Here is a 19,357-nt window from a genome sequence, read left to right on the forward strand (position 1 = left end):
ATAGCGGTGTTTAGGGGTATAGTGTGCCAAGAAAATATCCCCCACACAATCACACCAACAGCGGATCCAGAGGTGTAGTGGTATTTGTTGAAGTAGCAAAACAATCACGTGCCCATGTGCACATGCAGGTATTATTTACTTCCAAGAGTATTGCATAATGTAAGTGACAAGCTTACACTATTCAGCTATAACTGAGTAAAAGTGACCAAATGTCAGACTGAAATTTAAGATCATTAAATCCTCTGTCTTATCATCTTCAACACCATCATGATGCTTACACCTGTGTCCTTTCTGGATTTGTCTTCTCTCTTTTTCATTTATTTATGTGGGTTTGTTGGGTCTCTAACTTTGATGCCCTCTGATGCTCCTTCACTTATTTTCTGGTGAATTTTGAATTCTACCACTTCACACATAAGTCAGAGATCTAGATATACCTGACAGCTTAGGTGTAGCAGAGGATTCATCTACAGGGGAGCTCCTTTATTACAAACTACTCCACCATCTAAACCTGAAATATATGTTGCAGCTGACCTATACAATTTTCAATTTATATACTGCGAAATCCCAATAAGAATCACTTCAAAGACCCTACAATAATACTCTTTAGTAATAATACCAGTATTTTCTTTAAACTGAGCAGAACTGATCCAAATTGAATCGTGTTTCCGATTTTTTGTTACATCTCTAGACAGATGTGTAAATAACTACAGTATCTTTGCTCAGCAGTGCACACACAGAGAGATTTTCATTTATTTTCTTTTGTTAACTTCTCTTTATTGGAGCCATACATACATGAAATGTCTGTCAAAATAATAACACCTGCAGCTTCACATAGCCTGCAGAAAAACAATGGCAATGCATGCACGCATTTAGGCACGTGGCACAGTAACAGTACGTTCCCTAACACATCGATGGCTTAGGATCTCATGGCAAATAATGTTTGGTGTTCTTCTGCACATCGTCAGCTGTTGCATACAGATTTCAGGTTTAATGGTGGAAATGTTTGTTATACTGCGGCTCGCATCTGAATAAATCCTGTGCTCCATCTGAGTCTAAATCCTTAGGACCCCCCACACAGCCCCCAGCAATTTGTAACAGATGAGTTCATTTGTATTGAAAGTCATACTGATTCTCCTTCAGCCTTCTCTTGTTTATCATAATTGCCACGATGTTTTCAGCGAGAAACACGTATAAAACCTTTCATTGCGCTGCATTATTTTTGTTAGCACTCACTCCCTCACTTAGGTGTGGTCATTTTTGAGCGACTTAATTTGTGCTGCTCTTGGCTGGTAATTATTTCAATATAATTAGAGCACTGTTAGTAGCTTACACACATAACTTTCCACTTTCATGGACGCATTTTTGAATGCATCATCAACCTAATTTGCCCCACAGTCATAAAACTGACACTGTGCCTCCTTACATGCAACGTTAATACCTGGTTACACCCAAACTCCTGTAAGAGAAATTCAGCTCAGTCTAACCTCCACCCGGCCAAACTGTGTTTCCATGGCACAGCATCTGCACTCCAGGGCAGATTATTGTTACACTCAACACATCCTCATTTATCCCCAACTTTTGATCATGTGCACTAGTTTCCCGTCAGGCATGTCAGGGTTAAACAATGGCTTCCAAATCAGGTGAAATTGGAGTGAGAAGTAGGAGGGGTTCCTTTTGTCACGCTACAACAGCAAAACCCTCCCTCCACTGACAAGAAACAGGTGGATGTCAAAGCCGGTTACTGGATCTGTCTCACAGAAGTTTTATTTTTGAAAGAATATTGATTCGCGTGCTGTTTCCATTATGTCCCAGAAAATATTGAGAAAACGAAACATTTATGTCCCTGAATAACTGTTTTACTTCAAGCAGTGCATACATACCAAAGACTTCCTTTTTTTCTTGTTAAGAATTGATCTCATTTTGGCAGAAATTCCACATCACATGCCAGGGTGCACTATCTTTTCCCAACCATGTAAAATATTTCCACTTTTAAATGGTATTTTCCACAGTAAAACCTGTATTTATACTGTAGAAAGTTCTCTGTTTGGTTCAAAGGAGGGAAAAGGCACAGGTTAATAAAATGGAGGGTGATAGAGGTCTCTCAATAGTGTGATGCATACTGGAAATGGAGAACGTTCGCCTTCAGAGTAAAAGTTATGCCTTACCACTGCAACAAACACACCCCAAAAGGTGAATATTCTTAATTTCTGGTTCTTGTTACAGTTCTCACAGTTTCACTACAACTAAATAAAGCGAACTTTATCTCTGTATCTTTGAATTAATACCATTCATTGTTAAAATGTCAAGAGTAAACGGCTTATTTTGCTTGTTTTGATCATAATTTTTCCTTCCCTATGTGTCTTAGTGGTTCTTAAACTGTAAGGGACACTATTTTGGTGCGAAATAAACCCACTGAGTGAGAGTGTGCATGCATGCATGCGGTATGGTTTATGATTATTTAGGGAAAATAAAAGCTTGCATGTGTGTTGACCTTAAAAATTGTTTTAAAATGTTTTGGGGTGAGGAGGGTTAGCTGTTTTTTGGCTCTAACAAAGGTTATGCCAGAAAATGTTTGAGAGACTCAGCTGTAGATATTAAGTGAAAGTTAAAAACAAAGAAGATCATTTTGTGGTGGGAACTTTAGACAATGTGTGTAAAAATGGTCCCAGTGGATCATGTATTTAGTGACTTTTATGTTGCTAACTAACAATTGTGTAAATAACGTTCTACAGGAAACAATAATCTTTTACTTAAAGAGATATGTAATAGATTACTTTTTTGAGTAATGATGGCAAAACTGGTGAAATTCTGAGACAGCATTTTGGGATTTTCATTGTGAACATGCTTGCATGCTAACTTTAGCATTTAGCTCAGATAGTTTTGCTACAGACTGCTGATCTATTTTTGTACAAACACTCATTTGTTGCAGATATTCTGAAGGAATGGAGGATTCACACTGAATACAAAGCAAAGTTTGACCTTGTTTTACTGGCATAAATTCAGTCGTGATCCTAGGTTTCAGTGTTGGAAACCTATGGATACTCACCCCCTTTGTCTCTATACACAACAACTATTCAGTTCCAGCTCAAACAGTGTAAATAAGGTTGTCCTCTATTTCAGATCACTGGTGGCTGTCATCAGGATTTGAAACTGTGCGTGGTGTGTCTATGATGACCTGCAATTTCACCACCAAAACCCTAAGCAGTGCAATTTCTCTCTCTCTCTCTTTGTGTATTGATCCATTCTCTTTGAATCAATTTGAAGGATGGTAGTGGAGGAAAAAATGATTTTTTTAAAAAAATAATTCCATTACTTACAAAACCACCAACCCTGCTGGCAACTATCAGCAAATTTTATTAGGAAATTCTTGGAAAAACTTGCAGAAAGTCAATTTAGATCCTTATTATGCAAATTACAGATTTCTGACTCTTTTCAATGTGGTTTTCCAAATCAGCACTCCACTCAAATCACTCTTATAAGGATCTATAATGATATCTGATTCAGGGAATTGTTCTGTACTCAATGCAGCCGTTCATGCTGTTGAATAGTATGTTACTTAATAGGCTTAAGTTTTTAAAGTTGTATCTCCAGCTCAGCATCCATCCATTCGCTTCCGCTTATCCTTCTCAGGGTCGCGGGGGGCGCTGGAGCCTATCCCAGCTGTCATAGGGCGAGAGGCGGGGTACACCCTGGACAGGTCGCCAGTCTGTCTCAGGGCCAACACACAGGGAGAGACAAGCATTCGCACTCACATTCACCTAGTGGCAATTTGGATTATCCAATTAACCTATCCGCACAAACTGCATGTCTTTGGACGGTGGGAGGAAGCCGGAGTACCCGGAGGGAACCCACACAAACACGGGGAGAACTCCACACAGAAAGACCCCGGCCTGATGGTAGAACTGAACTCAGGACCTTCTTGCTGTGCGGCAACAGTGCTAACCACCGTGCCACCAAGCTGCCAGCTTAGCATTAGACTGATTTTTCTTCTATTTATCTGCCTTTCTCTGTTGGGCTAAGCAACCCCATTTCTACTGCTGCATCTCTAACCTGTGAGGTTCTATAAGGATCAACCCCAGATCCATTATTTTTATTCCTTTGGCTGGCATTATTAAATCTTTTAATGACATTTCTTCTTTTTCTGATGATCAAGCCTTACAGTTTGTGGCAGCAAGGCTATGGAATGGTGTCCAACATCATTTAGCTGGATCTGTTGACTCCTATAAACAGCTATTAAAAACTCATTTAATGTGGCTTCCTAATAATAGTTACTTTTTTAAATTATTTTTTCAAATAATTTCCCATAGGGATCAATAAAGTATTCTGATTCTGATTTTTTAAATTTTTTCTTTTATTCTTTTTTTATTTATTTTGTTATAACAGCTATAAACTGTAATTGAATTTTTTACTCCATTTTATTGTAATTTGTCTTATTTTCTATTATTTTGATTGTACAGTGCTTTGTGATTACATGCCTGTGAAAAGTGCTTTATAAATAAACGTCACGTACTTACATAGAAAATGTGTTTTTCATAACAGTGCAAGAATACACGTAGAGTACTTTCAGTATAGAGTGTGCAACATAATCTTATAGCCTCCTGTCAAAATTAGCTGCCAACAATCAGGGCATGAGGGACATTAAGGGAATGCAGAAGATGGGATCAGCAAGTCCCATCAATCATCGACGACAGCGGGCAGGACTCTGGCAGCGTGATGGATGACAGCGGTGAAATGAGACAGAGAGGAATGCACCATACGTCCAGCTTGTCACACTTAGTCTATACTGCCACACATCAGTGATTCCAGCACTTCATGATCAGCGTGAACAGAGATTGGTCCAAACAGTGTAGCCTATATGTATGAGGACAAATTTGGAGGCGGATTCAGTGGAGGCTGTCTTGTCCTCACGTCACATTATACACACTCCATGATTTCATGAATCATCTGTCACCTGTTGGTCTAAAAAACCCAATCTGTTGTACAACCATTTAATATTGTTTCTTAAGGCTTAAATCCAGGTGCCAGTTTTGCTTTTTTGCATCACATAGCCGAATCTGCACAACAATTTGTTATATGCACAGATTAAACTTCTGAATTAAAAGAGATTTCTGCCACAGCACATTTCTATGTAATGACAGGAAAAGGACTCTTACTGCTAATGTTAAATTTTCTGGTTAAATATAGTATGAAATTAATGGAAAACTGGCTTCCCCTCCCCCTATCATCTCCCTTTGATTAAATTGGAGACACGGCGTGAGGAGCACCAGTTTCACAAGGACGGCATTAACAATTAGAGGCTTTGTAAAGCAGAAGCAGTCAACACTGACAAAATTACCAGGTGGTGATAATTGCACTCGGAGACAAAAATAGTTTGCTTTAAGCTCGATGCTGTCACTGCAAGCAGCTGTGGGGAAAACAAGTCATAGGCAGACATCCTGGGCTGCCCTGCGTCACCAGAAGCCCAATAAACTGACCACAGTGTTTGACATGCTGTTCTACAGGCTGTTAAAGTCTTCACACTCCAGCACGCAAGTGGCATGATGAAGCCATGGCTGTTTACCCACTAGATCCTCTGCTTGCAGTTGCTAAAAAACTATCTCCTAAAATTGAATCACCCCATCTAGGGCATTTATCAAGTGATATATGAATGATTTTGGTCAAAGATGATTGCATTTCTGGTGTATAAACAAGAAAGTTAAGACAATTCTAACCCCTTCATGAAGGGACTGAAGCCGAACAGCATGATAATGTAAGTACGATTCCAAGGAGAAATAGATGCCTGGTAATGATCTCTTCACTCTCTTTGAATATGTTAATAAAACGAATTCAAGTATATGAGCATGAACATTCCTAAATATAGTATGTGGATCACACGTAATACTTCAAGGCACATGGGTAGCTTTTGAAATAAAAAACTGAATTTGTCCCCATCACCAGGCTTGGGTGAAAACTGGCTTTTTTAATGGTTCCATTTTTACTTTACCAACTTTAACAACCAAATTTAAATCACAATAAATGGAAGCAACAAGTTATTAAATTTGTGCTAAGAATCAGATGAAGCCTAACAAATCTGCTGCTGGAGAAATGAAGCAGATCAAATGATAAATCTATTCAAGTTCTGTTCTGTTTATGATCTGCAGTGAATGAATCATTATGATTGTGGAAAGAACTAAATAAACTGCAGCATTATTGCCATGTTTGGCCAATACTTGGTTTAAGATCAAATACTTGCACTACAAGTGATATTCACACCAGCCTCAGATGTATTTTCTTTAATATCACAAAACATTAACAGGTAAAAGGAAATAACTAAAGCTACCAGCATAACATGAAGAAACAACTGTTACTGGTTTGTAACGTGCTGCGCTGAAGAGCTGTAATACCAGTATGGACCACAAGATGAGGCAGTGATTGAAAGTAACTTTTAGCTAGTTAAGTAAATAAGAGTGTGTAACTGAGTCGCTTCAAGAAAACAAACACATAAAAATTTTAAAATCTGCACACACCAGAAAGAAGCTCAGAAATTAACTGTTAGCAAAACTGCAGTAGCTTTCAATGCAAGCATGGTAAATCTCTCTTTTAGCGTTGGGTTGGTCAACATGGCTAAAGTTTCTTTCTTAGAGACAATAAAGTTTTATTACAGCATTTATTCACACTGGGCTTTCTTCTTCAAACTGAAATAACTTTCAGCTATTTGGAAAAAGAAATTACATCCAAAAATGTTTCATTAAAGCAACTACTCCTTAATATGTTTCTTTAAATAGGTATTTTTTTTATGTAACTCCATCTGAGAATCCTTGTGCTGCCAACACTCAGCTGCTGGCTGACTTTGAGCTTAGAGTTATTTGCCAGGTTAAGCTCAAATAAAATATGCTGCAGCAACAGCCTACAGTAAAAATCAATACAAAAACAAGCATTCTCTTTGCTGCTAAAGGTGCATAAATTGCACTCTAGCCAGTGATGTATGACTACCTGTCACAAGGACATTTCCAAGGGACTGTTCATTATTTTTGTGGTAAACACATAATTTTGACCTGTAGGATTTAATGAGAAAAAAAGGGTATTTGATCACTTAGAGTAAGTTTTTAGCCCGGTGTGAGGAAATAACATGCAGAGAGAGCTGCAGACCAGAACAAACTTACAGAATATAATTACAGTCTAAGAAGACCTTATTCTTCACCCAAATAGACTGTTGGCTAGACAATTGCAGCAGCAGTTTGATAGTTCATTGTATTCAAACAGTAATTATGTCCCTAAAATACAGTATTTGCCTTTGAGAAAGAAACCCAACCCTGTCTTCATTTTCCTCCTCCAACTCATTTCCACCACTATAAACACAATTTGGGATTTCTATTTTTAAAAAATGCACACACACTATATCTGACACTGGACTCGGTTTCAGTGTGTTGTTCAGTTTGTTTCATATTTTTATATCAACATGAAATAAGAAGTAAATATATAAGGGTATTAGACAATGCAAATTATGTCTTTGTCTATTCATAGCGGTGGTGTCTGTGTACAAGTTCAGCTTTGGGCAGACATGACTCAGTCATTTAGTGTATTTAGCAACCAGACAGCGAGTAAAGTCAGAATATAAACACTGCTAAGAAACATGGTTTTCCACTTAACAAGCCCCCGTTTTGCTATTCGCCTTAACAGAAAAATGTCATATTTTAGATGATTTCAGAGAAGTTACTGTAGCCTTTTGTTTCAAGAGTTTTACCTGATCTTATGATATGTTTTTGTATTATAATTTGATTGAAGCATTTTGGATATGGAATAATTAGCTTTGATATTTTTATAGTTTAAATGCATCGTATAAAGTATGTAAATCTCCGAATGTATTGTTTGTGTGACTTCTTTCCAAATTTACCTTAGTATAGTCTGCCACCTACTGGCATCTTTGCAGTCAGCTTTTTAGGAGTCACTCACCATCTCAGAAAAACCATCTCTCATTCTACTAAATCAATATTTGTAAGCATCCATTGCCATATTTGGATTGCAACCTGTGATGTTTCATTACACAATACCATTAAGGAGCATCTCACTGGTTTCACATTCAGTGGTTAGGCTCGCATTTTGAAAGGAAAGTTTACAATTTTACTTTGCCAAATTAAAAGAGTCACATACTGTAATAGGAAATAAAAGTGAGTACGAGGTAGCAAAATTATTCAACACTTGGAATCAAATCAAATCTGAAAAAAAAAAAAAAAATCAAATCTGATGCTAGAGACATGAACCACAACAAATGTTAAACCTACCTCCTGTATGTATTAGATGACTTGAAAATTATGAAAATTATGGTGCCAGTCATATTCTTAAAAAAATACTAGTGTAGGCAAATCCAGGGTGCAAAGAGTTGAAATGCAAGTTTTATAATATATCTTCTGCCTCCTGCTGTTGATCAAAAGACCAATTAGGCCAATCAGGAGTCATTAGGAGTCACTAGGATCATCATTTCATTGTGTGAACAGTAAAAATCTATAAAAAATAAACAAAAATATAACAAACATTTATGATCAGCGCTGCTTTATAGTTGGAGATGACTTGTGGCCTTTGTATCCATGATGAAAATATTTGTGTGCCATCATTTACTTTAGTATAGTCTGCCACCTACTGGCTTCTTTGCAGTAAGCTTTTCAAGAAGTCACCAACTGTCTAGGACAGAGGTCAGCATTCAATACTAACAAATGTTTTGGCCAAAAAGAAAAAAAGGAAATCTAGCTAAAGTCACACATGTTTGGACAAAAGCATTCAGCTAAATCTTTCCATCTACCTCTGAATATTGGTGTTTTTGGTCACAGCCATGCAGTCTTCCTTTACAAATATTTGAGAAATTAAAGATGTAAAGTGTATAGAATGACACCATTGCACCAAGTTAGGCCATGAATTTTCAACTCTCTCAGATAATCCACAATCAGCTCTAAGTGATATTACTGTAAAGTGGAAGGGCTGGTTCTAGACCCTTAACGGTCATTCAATATTTGTAAGCACCCTGTGCTAAATCTGGAGTGGTGTGCAAGAATCTTTGTAATGTTTAGGTTTTTATTCATCATGTAATACCACCAGAGCGGCAGCTGACTGACTAAACCATTGATACAAGGCAGACTCATGCTTTCATATTGTTTATGCTAAATTCTGATTACTGTCATCTCTTGGCATCCTGGTACCTTCTCTATATTTCTCCACCACCTCAAAGCAAACATCACATCTGGAGCTTCATTCCTTCTTGGAATGAAGCCGTACTGCACAGAGATTCTTAAATCTCCTCTCAACTTAGCTTTAATAGCTCTTTCCCATAACCTAATGGTTTAACTGATTAACTTTATCCCTCAGTATATGATTATTTTTTTGGCTTGTATACTGAATTTCCTATTTTCCTAGTAAAATATCAACCACTGAGAGCCGTCTCAAGGCTTTTGCTGTGCTGTATTTACTGCATATACTTTGTACTGTACATACTCTTTTAACAGTTTTTCTACCATTTAAATTTTAACACACCGATTTTGCAGTCCTTTGCTGCCTCTTTCCCAACCCTTTTTGGTAGCGTCATATTCACAACGAGCATACATTTGAAAGAAATAAAAAAGCGTCATAATTTGAACATTTTGTATACGGTTCATTGATGGTCTTTGTATTTTTTTAACACGTGGACTACATGATTTGTAAAGTCCTTGCAAAATGCTAAAAAGTAAAAAAAAAAAAAATTTTTTTTAAAAAAGTCACCCCTTTGCAACTTCACCGTCGTGGCATGTTGACGACCAGACTTGACGCATGTGCAGTCCCGTGTGGCTCAGCGGAATGTTCTGGTTCTATTGCGGAAGTCTCGCGCATATTTGGCTCGCGACCAAACTGAAAAACAGCAACGGGAGCGTCGAGAAGGGAGTCAGCGGCCCTTTGGCTGAGCTCGTCTGGATTTTTGGGGGAAGAAGACTCGATCACTAAAATGACTAGTGAGTACCGACATTTATTACGCTCTGAGGGATTCATGTATTTGGTCGGATGCTTGTTTTCCGTGTTTGTTATTTTTCACCCATGGTTGTCGTTGATCGACTTGGGTTCCGTCTATTTCATGTAACATACATTATCCTATTTTATAGATTCTATAGAGGATTGTCGTTTTGGGCAATAACTTAAGGACGCAATTAATTTGGCTGTTTCATTTGGTTTAATGAAGGACATAGACTTTTGCTAACATGTGTTACATAACGTCCCGTTGTACGTTTGTTGGCTTTGGGTCGCTTGTTGTCCGGGCGTTACTCTGAGCCCTGGCCTGTATGTGTGGACGCAATACAGAAACAAAATATGGGTGTTCTGGTCTAAACGCAGCTTCCGTGTTTTTACTAGTAATATTTTTTTAAATCCTGCACATGAACTTGGAAAAAAACCATGATAGCAGCGAATTCTTTTGATGCCCTCTGTGTTGTTGCTCTGGTTAAGAAAATGCTCCGGAGCGCCTCTCTGCCACGTCGGCTGCTTTTGGGCGATGCACCATCTTCATATTTCATCGTGCAGATCATAGCATACTGTTTTTCTTTTAACTATTCGATTTGTAGACACACAGATTTCCTTTTTTTTTCTTTTTTAAATTCAGCTTGTGTTTTACTTCTTTTTTGCTGGAAGCAACTTAAGTCAAGTGTCTCATTACAAGGCGCAGCTTTTTCATCTGATTTGTTGTTGTTGTTGTTTTTACCCTTTTTATTGACATGACAGGAGGAAACCAGCGTGAGCTTGCACGCCAGAAAAATGCTAAAAAGCATACTGAACAGACTAAAGGCAAGAGAAATGAGGATGGGCTATCTGCAGCTGCCCGGAAACAGAGGTAAGCCTGCACTCTGCAAGAGGTTAAAGAAGTGTAGGATGCACACAAACGAAACAAACCAAAGCATAGTTTTCTAAACAGCACAAGGTGACGGAAATAGTGCGCATGTTAAAGGTAAAATGTACTAACAATTAGGAGAATTCATTAGTTTGTTTTTTAATTATTTTATTTTATAGTTGTATTATAATTGTCTAATTAAAATGCGTACATTATTATATATTTACGAAAATACAAAAATTATAAATGTATATATTACATATTTTATACATCATTATAATATATATATATTTAAAGGTTTATTAATTCCATACCTAATTATTAAGTTTTTAAATAATTCTTAATTTTTTAAAAAAAAGTGAAGGGAAAAAAACCCTGTACACCATATTCAGGGGTTTCTGGCTTTTTCATTGGAACTTCTGTACGTGTAAGCACTGGTTCTTGAATAGTAAAGGCAATGAATCAGTGTTGTCTTACCTAACAGAAGTTATTTATCCTATATTTCTGAACCTTTATTAACAATAATAAAATAATAATAATAATAATAATAATAATAATAATAATAATAATAATAAACACACAAAACCATCTTATGCTTGAGTAAATTAAACCCCACCAAAAATCCCCAAAACAAACAAGCAAACAACAACAAAAATGTGTGTTGCAGTACTTTAGGCAAGGAATTTGTCTTTCAAACAGTTAGACATATATTACACATAATGTGATTGTGTGTGTGCACGCACATTTCAGTCTCCTAATAAAGCTTGTCCTCTCTTGAAATGTCTCCCTTTTCTCCTCCAGGGATGCAGAGATAATGCAACAGAAGCAAAAAAAGGCAAATGAAGGAGGGAAAGGAAAGACCAAGTGAAGAATGAAGTCTTGAGACAAATTCAGCTCGGTGTCTCAAGAACCTGTTCAGCATTCTACCTGATATTTATAAGAAAGGATCTTTTAATTTTTGTCTAAACTCAAGAATCCAGGATCTGACTTTCCTCTCTATGGCAAATGACATTGCTTGTTGGATTTGTTGTTTTACACGATGAAATTATGTCTGAGCAAGTTAGCGGTTGTGTCACTTTGGTGCTGCATGCAGGGGCGCATCAGTGGTGTAAGGAGCAGAATAATGATGAACAATTCTCAACACAAAGCATCTGTGTAACAGTTGTGTATTTTTGTACAAAGATGTCCCCTGCTGGTTTCAAATAAAGTGTATCTTTTTTTTGTTTGTTTCATACTTGTTTGACTTATTATCAGTATGTCAATATTAACAGTGAGTCTTTTACCAAAGGACCTTTGTAATGGTGCCACATGTAGGTATAGACTGAGGGACAATGTGGGGTCATAAATACAGCTACAAAAGGCCTCGCTCCAGATGTGTTTATAGCTGTTTACTTATATACTAGAAGGGAGAAAACAGGTCTTGTAAGACAGTGTCTACAAGGCTTAAAATGAGGTTAAACCTGGATTGAGCAACAAGAGCAAAAGATTAAAGATATCTGAAAACAGTCCACTATGTGTGGTCATTTATGACCATAGCAACCGTATTTACTTGAATTGTGATATTTCTAAAGTGTATCCTGCCATTAGTTATTCAGTCTACTAATACAGCTTTTCATAGTTGGGGTAGGGTACTGGAGAGCTGTGTGGGGTCATTTGTGACTTTGGAAATGTTTGGTTTTTAACATAAACCTATGTTTTGTTTGAAATTTTATATTTCACTTTTGTAGTAAACCATGTTTAACAGAACCAGCATCAACATCAGAATCATAGTGAACTGAAAGTGGGTGTTTAGGGAAAAAGACACTGAAAAATAAATAAATTGGATCCTGAAAGAAACATACTGTTCACTCATAAAACTAAAAGGTAAACAGGAAATGTTCTCTTCTCTCGTGGTTAAACAGGGTGTGTTTTTGTTACTAGGATACTATGTGATCCAAAGTATTGTTACGTAATGTCTATTCTTAACATCTAAAAACCTTTCCCTGAGAAAAAACACATAAAGCTAAACTGAAACAGAACATTTTCAAGCCAAAAATCTAAATGGAAACGGGCAAATCCACCCAGGAAACTGAAACTAAACTCCAGTGTAGGTGTGAAGTATTAGGTGAAGGTGTGTCCCCCTCGATTACATTGAAGATCCGCATAATGAATTTTTATGTTCTATATTGTACTTGCAGTCAACAGGGGAGCCCTCTATGGACCTAAACAGGATAACCAAGGTCACTGAAGTTTTGTGTCCACAGTATGGAGCTTTTCTAGAGTTGGTCTTGCTGACGATCAGTTCATCAAATGCATCTGAATAGCAGCACCTGGCTATAGTTGCCCTGTATATATATATATATATATATGTCATATATTGTCATCATTTAAATAATTTAAGAACCTGCTGAGCTTCAGATGATTTTTATGCCCTGATGCATATAACTTTATAAATGAAAAGACAATTATTCAATAAGAATTCATTGAATTAATTACTCTCATAATCAAAACAAAGAACCCTCGGTCATAGTCTGTTTTGTCCTTGTGTCTGCATTCTGGTTTTCTCTCTTTTTGAGGCCGATGGTTCTGCTGGAGGTGTCTTCCGGTAAAAAGGCAGTTCTTCTTCCTTGCAACTGCTACTCATGGAGGATCACTGACAGCACTCGATATGCTCTTCTGCTGCTTTGGGCCATTGTTTTCCAGGTTCCATGTGTTGTGTGATCAGAGATGCTCTTCTGCATATCTTGTTTGTAATGAGTGGTTATTTAAGCTGGCTATTTTCCTCTGACATCCAGCATGAACATGTCATTTTCATCCATAGGATTGCTGCTCACTGGATATGTTCTCTTTGTCAGACCATTCTTTGAGTAGAGATGGCTGTGTGGGGAAAATCACACTGCCACATGCGTGTTCACATGCCATGAACAAGAAAATGGTCTTTCATAGCTGCTTAAAGTTAATGAGAAATGACTGTTTTCCTTTTCTTCCTCCACTACTCATGCACTCTTTCTCCTCTGCCTCTCAGATTCTTTATATAGATTGTTAAAGTCTTGCTGGCTGGGCTCTCTGACCTGGTGTGTATTAGTCAAATTAGTTACACAATTAGGCAATAAAGACAGATGAGTTGTTGTGCGTGTCACTGTACAACATGTTTTGATTTTAGTAAATCAGAGTGTGCTTAGAGCTTTATAGGAGTAAAGTGATCTGTAAGCCACGTCTAATGTGACGAAAGCTATTTAGCTTATGACAGTGAGCATTTAGTTAAGAAGAGTTTGTGTTTTATCAGTTAGGGAAATAAATTATAGTAGTATATAATTGGTTTCCACCTTATATAAGATACATAACTTGACGTCAGGGAGAAGAGACTTTGTGCTCTGCTTGTATACAAAGTGTATACTTTGCTTGTACAAACAAAGTGTATCGCCAGACAGCGAAGCGCCGCAGTGGCATAGTTCCACCACTAGGTGGAAGCAAACTCCATTGTATTTTTGAAAACAATTATCCAGTAAAGGAAATCCAGACTCTTTTGGGATATATTTTATGTTGCGTTCTTATTGCTCGGTGCAGGGCCAACAATCAGTTAAAAAAAAATTAAGATATTTTAATTGCTTTACTGAAACATCTGCCTCTCTTGAATGCAGATAACCCGCTGGAGCACTGCTGCTGTATACTGGCCAAATCTAAGCACCAGAAAGTCCATATTGCTGATATTTGATTGCATTCAGCTCTGCCTATTTATAGTCAATAATCGGTGTGCCTACTTACTGAAATCCACTGAGTTTCTCTCCTCGGTTCTCAGATTACAGGGTGTATAATTAAGTCACCACTTTAGCTTTTTTCCGTCTCCGAAAGCAGGAGAGCAGCTGAAGAGCTGAATACTGATGAGGAGCAAATGCTAAATCAGCAGGTTGCTTAAATTCAAGAGATTTCAAACCTTATCCGCTCTCATCCACGGCGCTCTGCTTACAACTCGAAACAGATCTCAGAAAAATTCAAGCATAAGGCCCAACAGACTGACTGTGGGTTCTGGCAGGTTTTCTTAAAACAGACCATGAGAGGAGCTCAGAAGTAGTGAGAGAAGCAGAATGCAAAGAGAAGCAGAAGTCAGCTCCTCTAATTAAATTCATCTCTTTAGGCTCTCTCTGCTGAATTTATTGAGATATGGAAGCTTTGGGGAAAATGCATTGTTGTTGCAGGGCTCTTGCTGATAGGAGGGTACTTTATTTATGCTATTTACAACATTAAACTGCTCAGTGTCAAAGCACAAAAATGGGGAAGATGTACTGCAGCTGCTTAGATTTACATATGTTAAATATGGGCTCAAATTATCCAAAGAAAAAACAAGTGTCGTTTCAACCAAATTTTAACTTTAATTATACATTTCACAATTTTAAAAATGACCCTCAGGTGCAGTGCAGGTGAAATTTAAAGAAAGAAAAGAAGCCCCAGATTAAAAAAAAAAATGGTATATCAGAAATGGTCTGAAGCTGGTCACTGTGCAGAATGCTTGTGGTAACTTATTTAGCTGAATCCCATCTCTACAATGTGTTTAAATGATTCAACAATGTTAAATTGTTATGAAGATTCAATAAATGTACATCAACAGGTTAACATTCCCATTGAAACACAGAGCTTATATCTCAGAAGGGCAGGGAAACTGAGTTTAGACTTGGATGGACTTGGAGGATTTAAGATATCTCCCTTTCTTCAAGAACCATGTACAGCTCATAAGATCCAGTCCTGATATTTTTCACTCTCAGGAGTCAACAGTGTAAGGCTGTGGTTGTATGCAGGAGCTTAGCTGTGTGAATATTAGAGCACAAAGCTTTTTTTTATCACCTAGGCTGAAAAAATATTTCTTGGAAAGGAAAACAGAAAATTCTACCAGTTTTGATCTCATTCCAGACTGCAAATGGACTCATTTTTAGAGAGCCTAATGGATACATTGGCAAAAGCAATATTGGTCACTTCAGAAAGTATTTGGAGCCTTTTACTTTTTGTACTACATTTAATTTAACATAACTAAAGCTATTTTCCCCCTATCGGTGTATATTCATGGATAATAGATAGTGACAAAGCAAAACAATGATTTCAAGTATATTAAAATTGTGCTCTTTTAATACATCCATCCATTCGCTTCCGCTTATCCTTTTCAGAGTCGCGGGGGGCGCTGGAGCCTATCCCAGCTGTCATAGGGCGAGAGGCAGGGTACACCCTGGACAGGTCGCCAGTCTGTCGCAGGGCCAACACACAGGGACAGACAACCATTCGCACTCACATTCATTCACACATTCACACCTAGTGACAATTTGGATTATCCAATTAACCTATCCCCACAAGCTGCATGTCTTTGGACAGTGGGAGGAAGCCGGAGTACCCGGAGGGTACATTTAATACAGATAAAGAAAAATAAAATCAGCATCACTGCGCTGTATTACCACAATGTCATACAACTGGTAGTTAAAACTGTTGCCTCACGACAAGGAGATCCTGGGTTTGAATCCACCTGCCAACTGGGGTCATCCTCCCGACGCCTGCTGGAATCCCTACACGTACTTCCTCCCATACTCCAAACACACCCATATTAGGTTAACCGATGCTTCTAAATTGGCTGTAGGTGTGAATGTGAACATGAACAGTCGTCTGGCTTTCTGTGTTGGCCCTCCAGCACACTGGCAACCTCCCCAGGGTATACCCTGCTTTTTGTCCTGTGACAGCTGGGACAGGCTACAACATATTTTTTGTCTGTGTACAAAATTCTGTTGGGTGTAATTCTGGGCTTTGGCCCACTGACACACTCTTGGACACTCAGTCCTGAAGTACATGCAGGGCTGTTTTGGTTGCTTCGTGTCACTGAAAGAAATGAAAGGTGGATGCCCGATGTTTCCCCAGCTCACTGCACTCACATTTTCCTGTGTTTCACCTCATTCACTGTGAAGCTCTTTCATTGCATGATTCTCCCACCATACATGCGTCGCTGCATTAGTCAGGTGGGGAGGAATAATGGCCATTAATAGTGCTTTAAGATTTGCCCAAAATATTTATTTTTCTCTTCTGATAAAAATCTAAAATAAAACAGTTTTTGCTTATTCATACAGAGTCTTTTAAAATCAAGTTGACTGTCATATCTTTTGATTTACATCAAGCTCCTGATTAATGAAGAAGACCCTTTTTCTCAGTTACTCATCTTGGGTGAATGCTGAGCTCTCTTCCAGCTCAAACTGGAGGCCTCTGTGCTTCCAGGGACACCCAGAAACCGTTTTATACCTTTGCCCTGATCCAAGTCTTGATTACAGAGAATTTCTGGGACTTCATAACTTGATGTTTTTTCTTTGTCCTTCAGCAGGACGGAGGTGAAACGTCTTCAAGCAACTTAAAGAAGTCCAAGCGCTTTTCTTTCCAAGCTCTTTAAACTACCATGACCTGGATAACTGAGAACCTTCACAGACCCCAAGGTTTTTAATCATTGTGTCAGTTTAAGTTTTATGATTTGTAATTTAGAAAAAAAAATGCGACATGTTTTTAGTTCATTGTTGTGGATAATTACATACAGATTAATGGGAGGGAAATGCCACTTTTATCAGTCGACCAATAGATAGTGGGGCGTCTTCTAATTGTATTTATTTTATCAATTGAAATCGAAATCCACAGCAATATAAAGTAAACACTGGTGCACTCTTCCTGAAGTGACTATACGAGCAATGTCACGCTTGTCTGCTTACAGCAGTTCCACACAACCTTATGTTACTCTGACAACATGTGTATACAAGGTTCTCCATTAAGAAGAAATGTGATCATCACATCATCATCATCATCATCATCATATAGCTGATAAATGTAGCCACAGGCAGGTACTCCTCCTGCTTCATTTTTTCAAGGGTGAAAGCAGCACCATGTTTCAACAGCCCTTTAAACAAGATACTGGTGTGCCCATTTATTTGGATCATGACTGCACGAGGAATGATGGATGTTATAAATTATGTATCTAGTTGATAGCAACAACGTGTACACAGCGCCTTATGTTATCACAGAAGCTGTCTCTTCAGAGTTATAATACTACAAATAATGACAGGGCAGGAGGAATATGTTATCTGTAAGCTCTCAGGCGCACCTCATCCTCCTAGATTGTTAAGCTGCTGCTTCAGCTAGAGTAAATGAAATCAGACATGTCTGTAAATATTTAATCATTTTATATCGATCCAAAGACATGTCAATGCATAACACTGCACTGATATATTGTAGAGAGAAACTTTTCCAACAATGCTTTGTTCTTTTAACAGTTTTCTTGATGCGTATCTTAACTTTTACACACGACTGCGTCTCATGATAGAGAATTGAAACCTGAGGCTAAAAGAGTATCTCTGAATTATAAAGTTTGCCAAGAAGCTGAAAAGTAAGCACAAAAATGTCTGCAGGTTGGCAATAAGGACTTTGTATCTGCATGAGGGGAAATCTGTGGCCTCTTAAGATCCACCAGATCATTAGTGACCCATCTATTCTTATGCTTGAATAACGTCCACTCTTTATATTGTAACTATTTTTCCTGTTTTGACAAGCCATGTGAAAATTCTTTTAAGAGAATAACTTTAAGATCAGAGTCAGTGTATTAGACTTCCTTTCAAATCGAACATCTCCTACCGTCTGAAACAAAAACGCAATCCTAGCCTCAAATGGGTCACTGGTCATTTGGTGAATGCTAAGAAGGTAAACGTAGTGTCGACATTAAAAACATCATAATTCATATCTGAAAACAACATAATATCTGATGGATCCCAAACCTTTTTCATACAAATCTATTATGTGTAGTTAGAGATAGGTTCATAGTTTTTTGCACAAGAGTATTTGTGTAATTTTGCCTCTGTGTCCCATGTAAAGACCTCTGTACTGTTGCCTTTGCAGTATACGTTGGGTGTTTATCCATTTGCACAGTGAAGCACTGTCCAGTTGGTTTTCAGTATTTGGCTGAATCTGAGCAGAGAGTATAGACCTGGACACAGAATCCATCCTCAGCAGTCACACACTCAATAAACATCAGTGGCCCGGTGCTGGTGCTGAGCTGGTGAGGGCATTCTTTCTTTGTAAGAATGCCGCCTGATGGGTTTGTGTTTTTCAGTTTATTTTAACTGACATGTCTTTGGTGTACAAAGGCAACATTTAAAAAAAACCCCAAAAACCAAAAACAACTTCTGGACCTAACTGTGACTTCATAAATCGACTAACAAACTGTTAATATGAACCTGTGGTTATCATTAAATCAGACAGTATTGAAAATGAAAAAGTATTAGCATGAAAGGTATGAATATTAATGGTTCAACATTATGTTAAATCCCAGTGCATGGAGACTCAAGAGAATGACTGCTCTTAGTTTATTATCTAACCAACAAATAAAACTGCAAATTCATGTTTTTATCCTTTTCGTTTGAAGCACATTCATAATCTGGACATATTGCGTTAAGTTTCAAGTTCCAGTTTTCATGTCAGCTACACTAACTTTGTACAAGGTGGGTTAAAAGTCAACAATATTAATATTATAATGTGTTTTTTGAAGAGAGTTGAGTT

General features: G+C 37.7%; 1 protein-coding gene across 2 annotated transcripts; it reads left to right on the forward strand.

The window, feature by feature from the left end:
- The first annotated feature begins 9,798 nt into the window (after window positions 1–9,798).
- On the forward strand, window positions 9,799–12,051 carry serf2b (small EDRK-rich factor 2b). 2 transcript variants are annotated; one of them, XM_004539594.5, is made up of 3 exons: window positions 9,799–9,953; window positions 10,714–10,822; window positions 11,621–12,051. In XM_004539594.5, exons 1-3 carry the CDS (start codon window positions 9,947–9,949, stop codon window positions 11,685–11,687), a joined length of 183 nt encoding a protein of 60 aa, XP_004539651.1. In that variant the 5' UTR covers window positions 9,799–9,946; the 3' UTR covers window positions 11,688–12,051. The 2 variants fall into 2 exon arrangements, with proteins under 2 accessions (XP_004539651.1, XP_012775894.1); XM_012920440.2 differs by lacking the exon at window positions 9,799–9,953 and having other exon boundaries at window positions 10,707–10,822.
- Window positions 12,052–19,357: the final 7,306 nt, after the last annotated feature.

Source organism: Maylandia zebra, linkage group LG1 (genome assembly GCF_041146795.1).
Source record: "Maylandia zebra isolate NMK-2024a linkage group LG1, Mzebra_GT3a, whole genome shotgun sequence".
NCBI classification, from domain to species: Eukaryota; Metazoa; Chordata; class Actinopteri; order Cichliformes; family Cichlidae; genus Maylandia; species Maylandia zebra.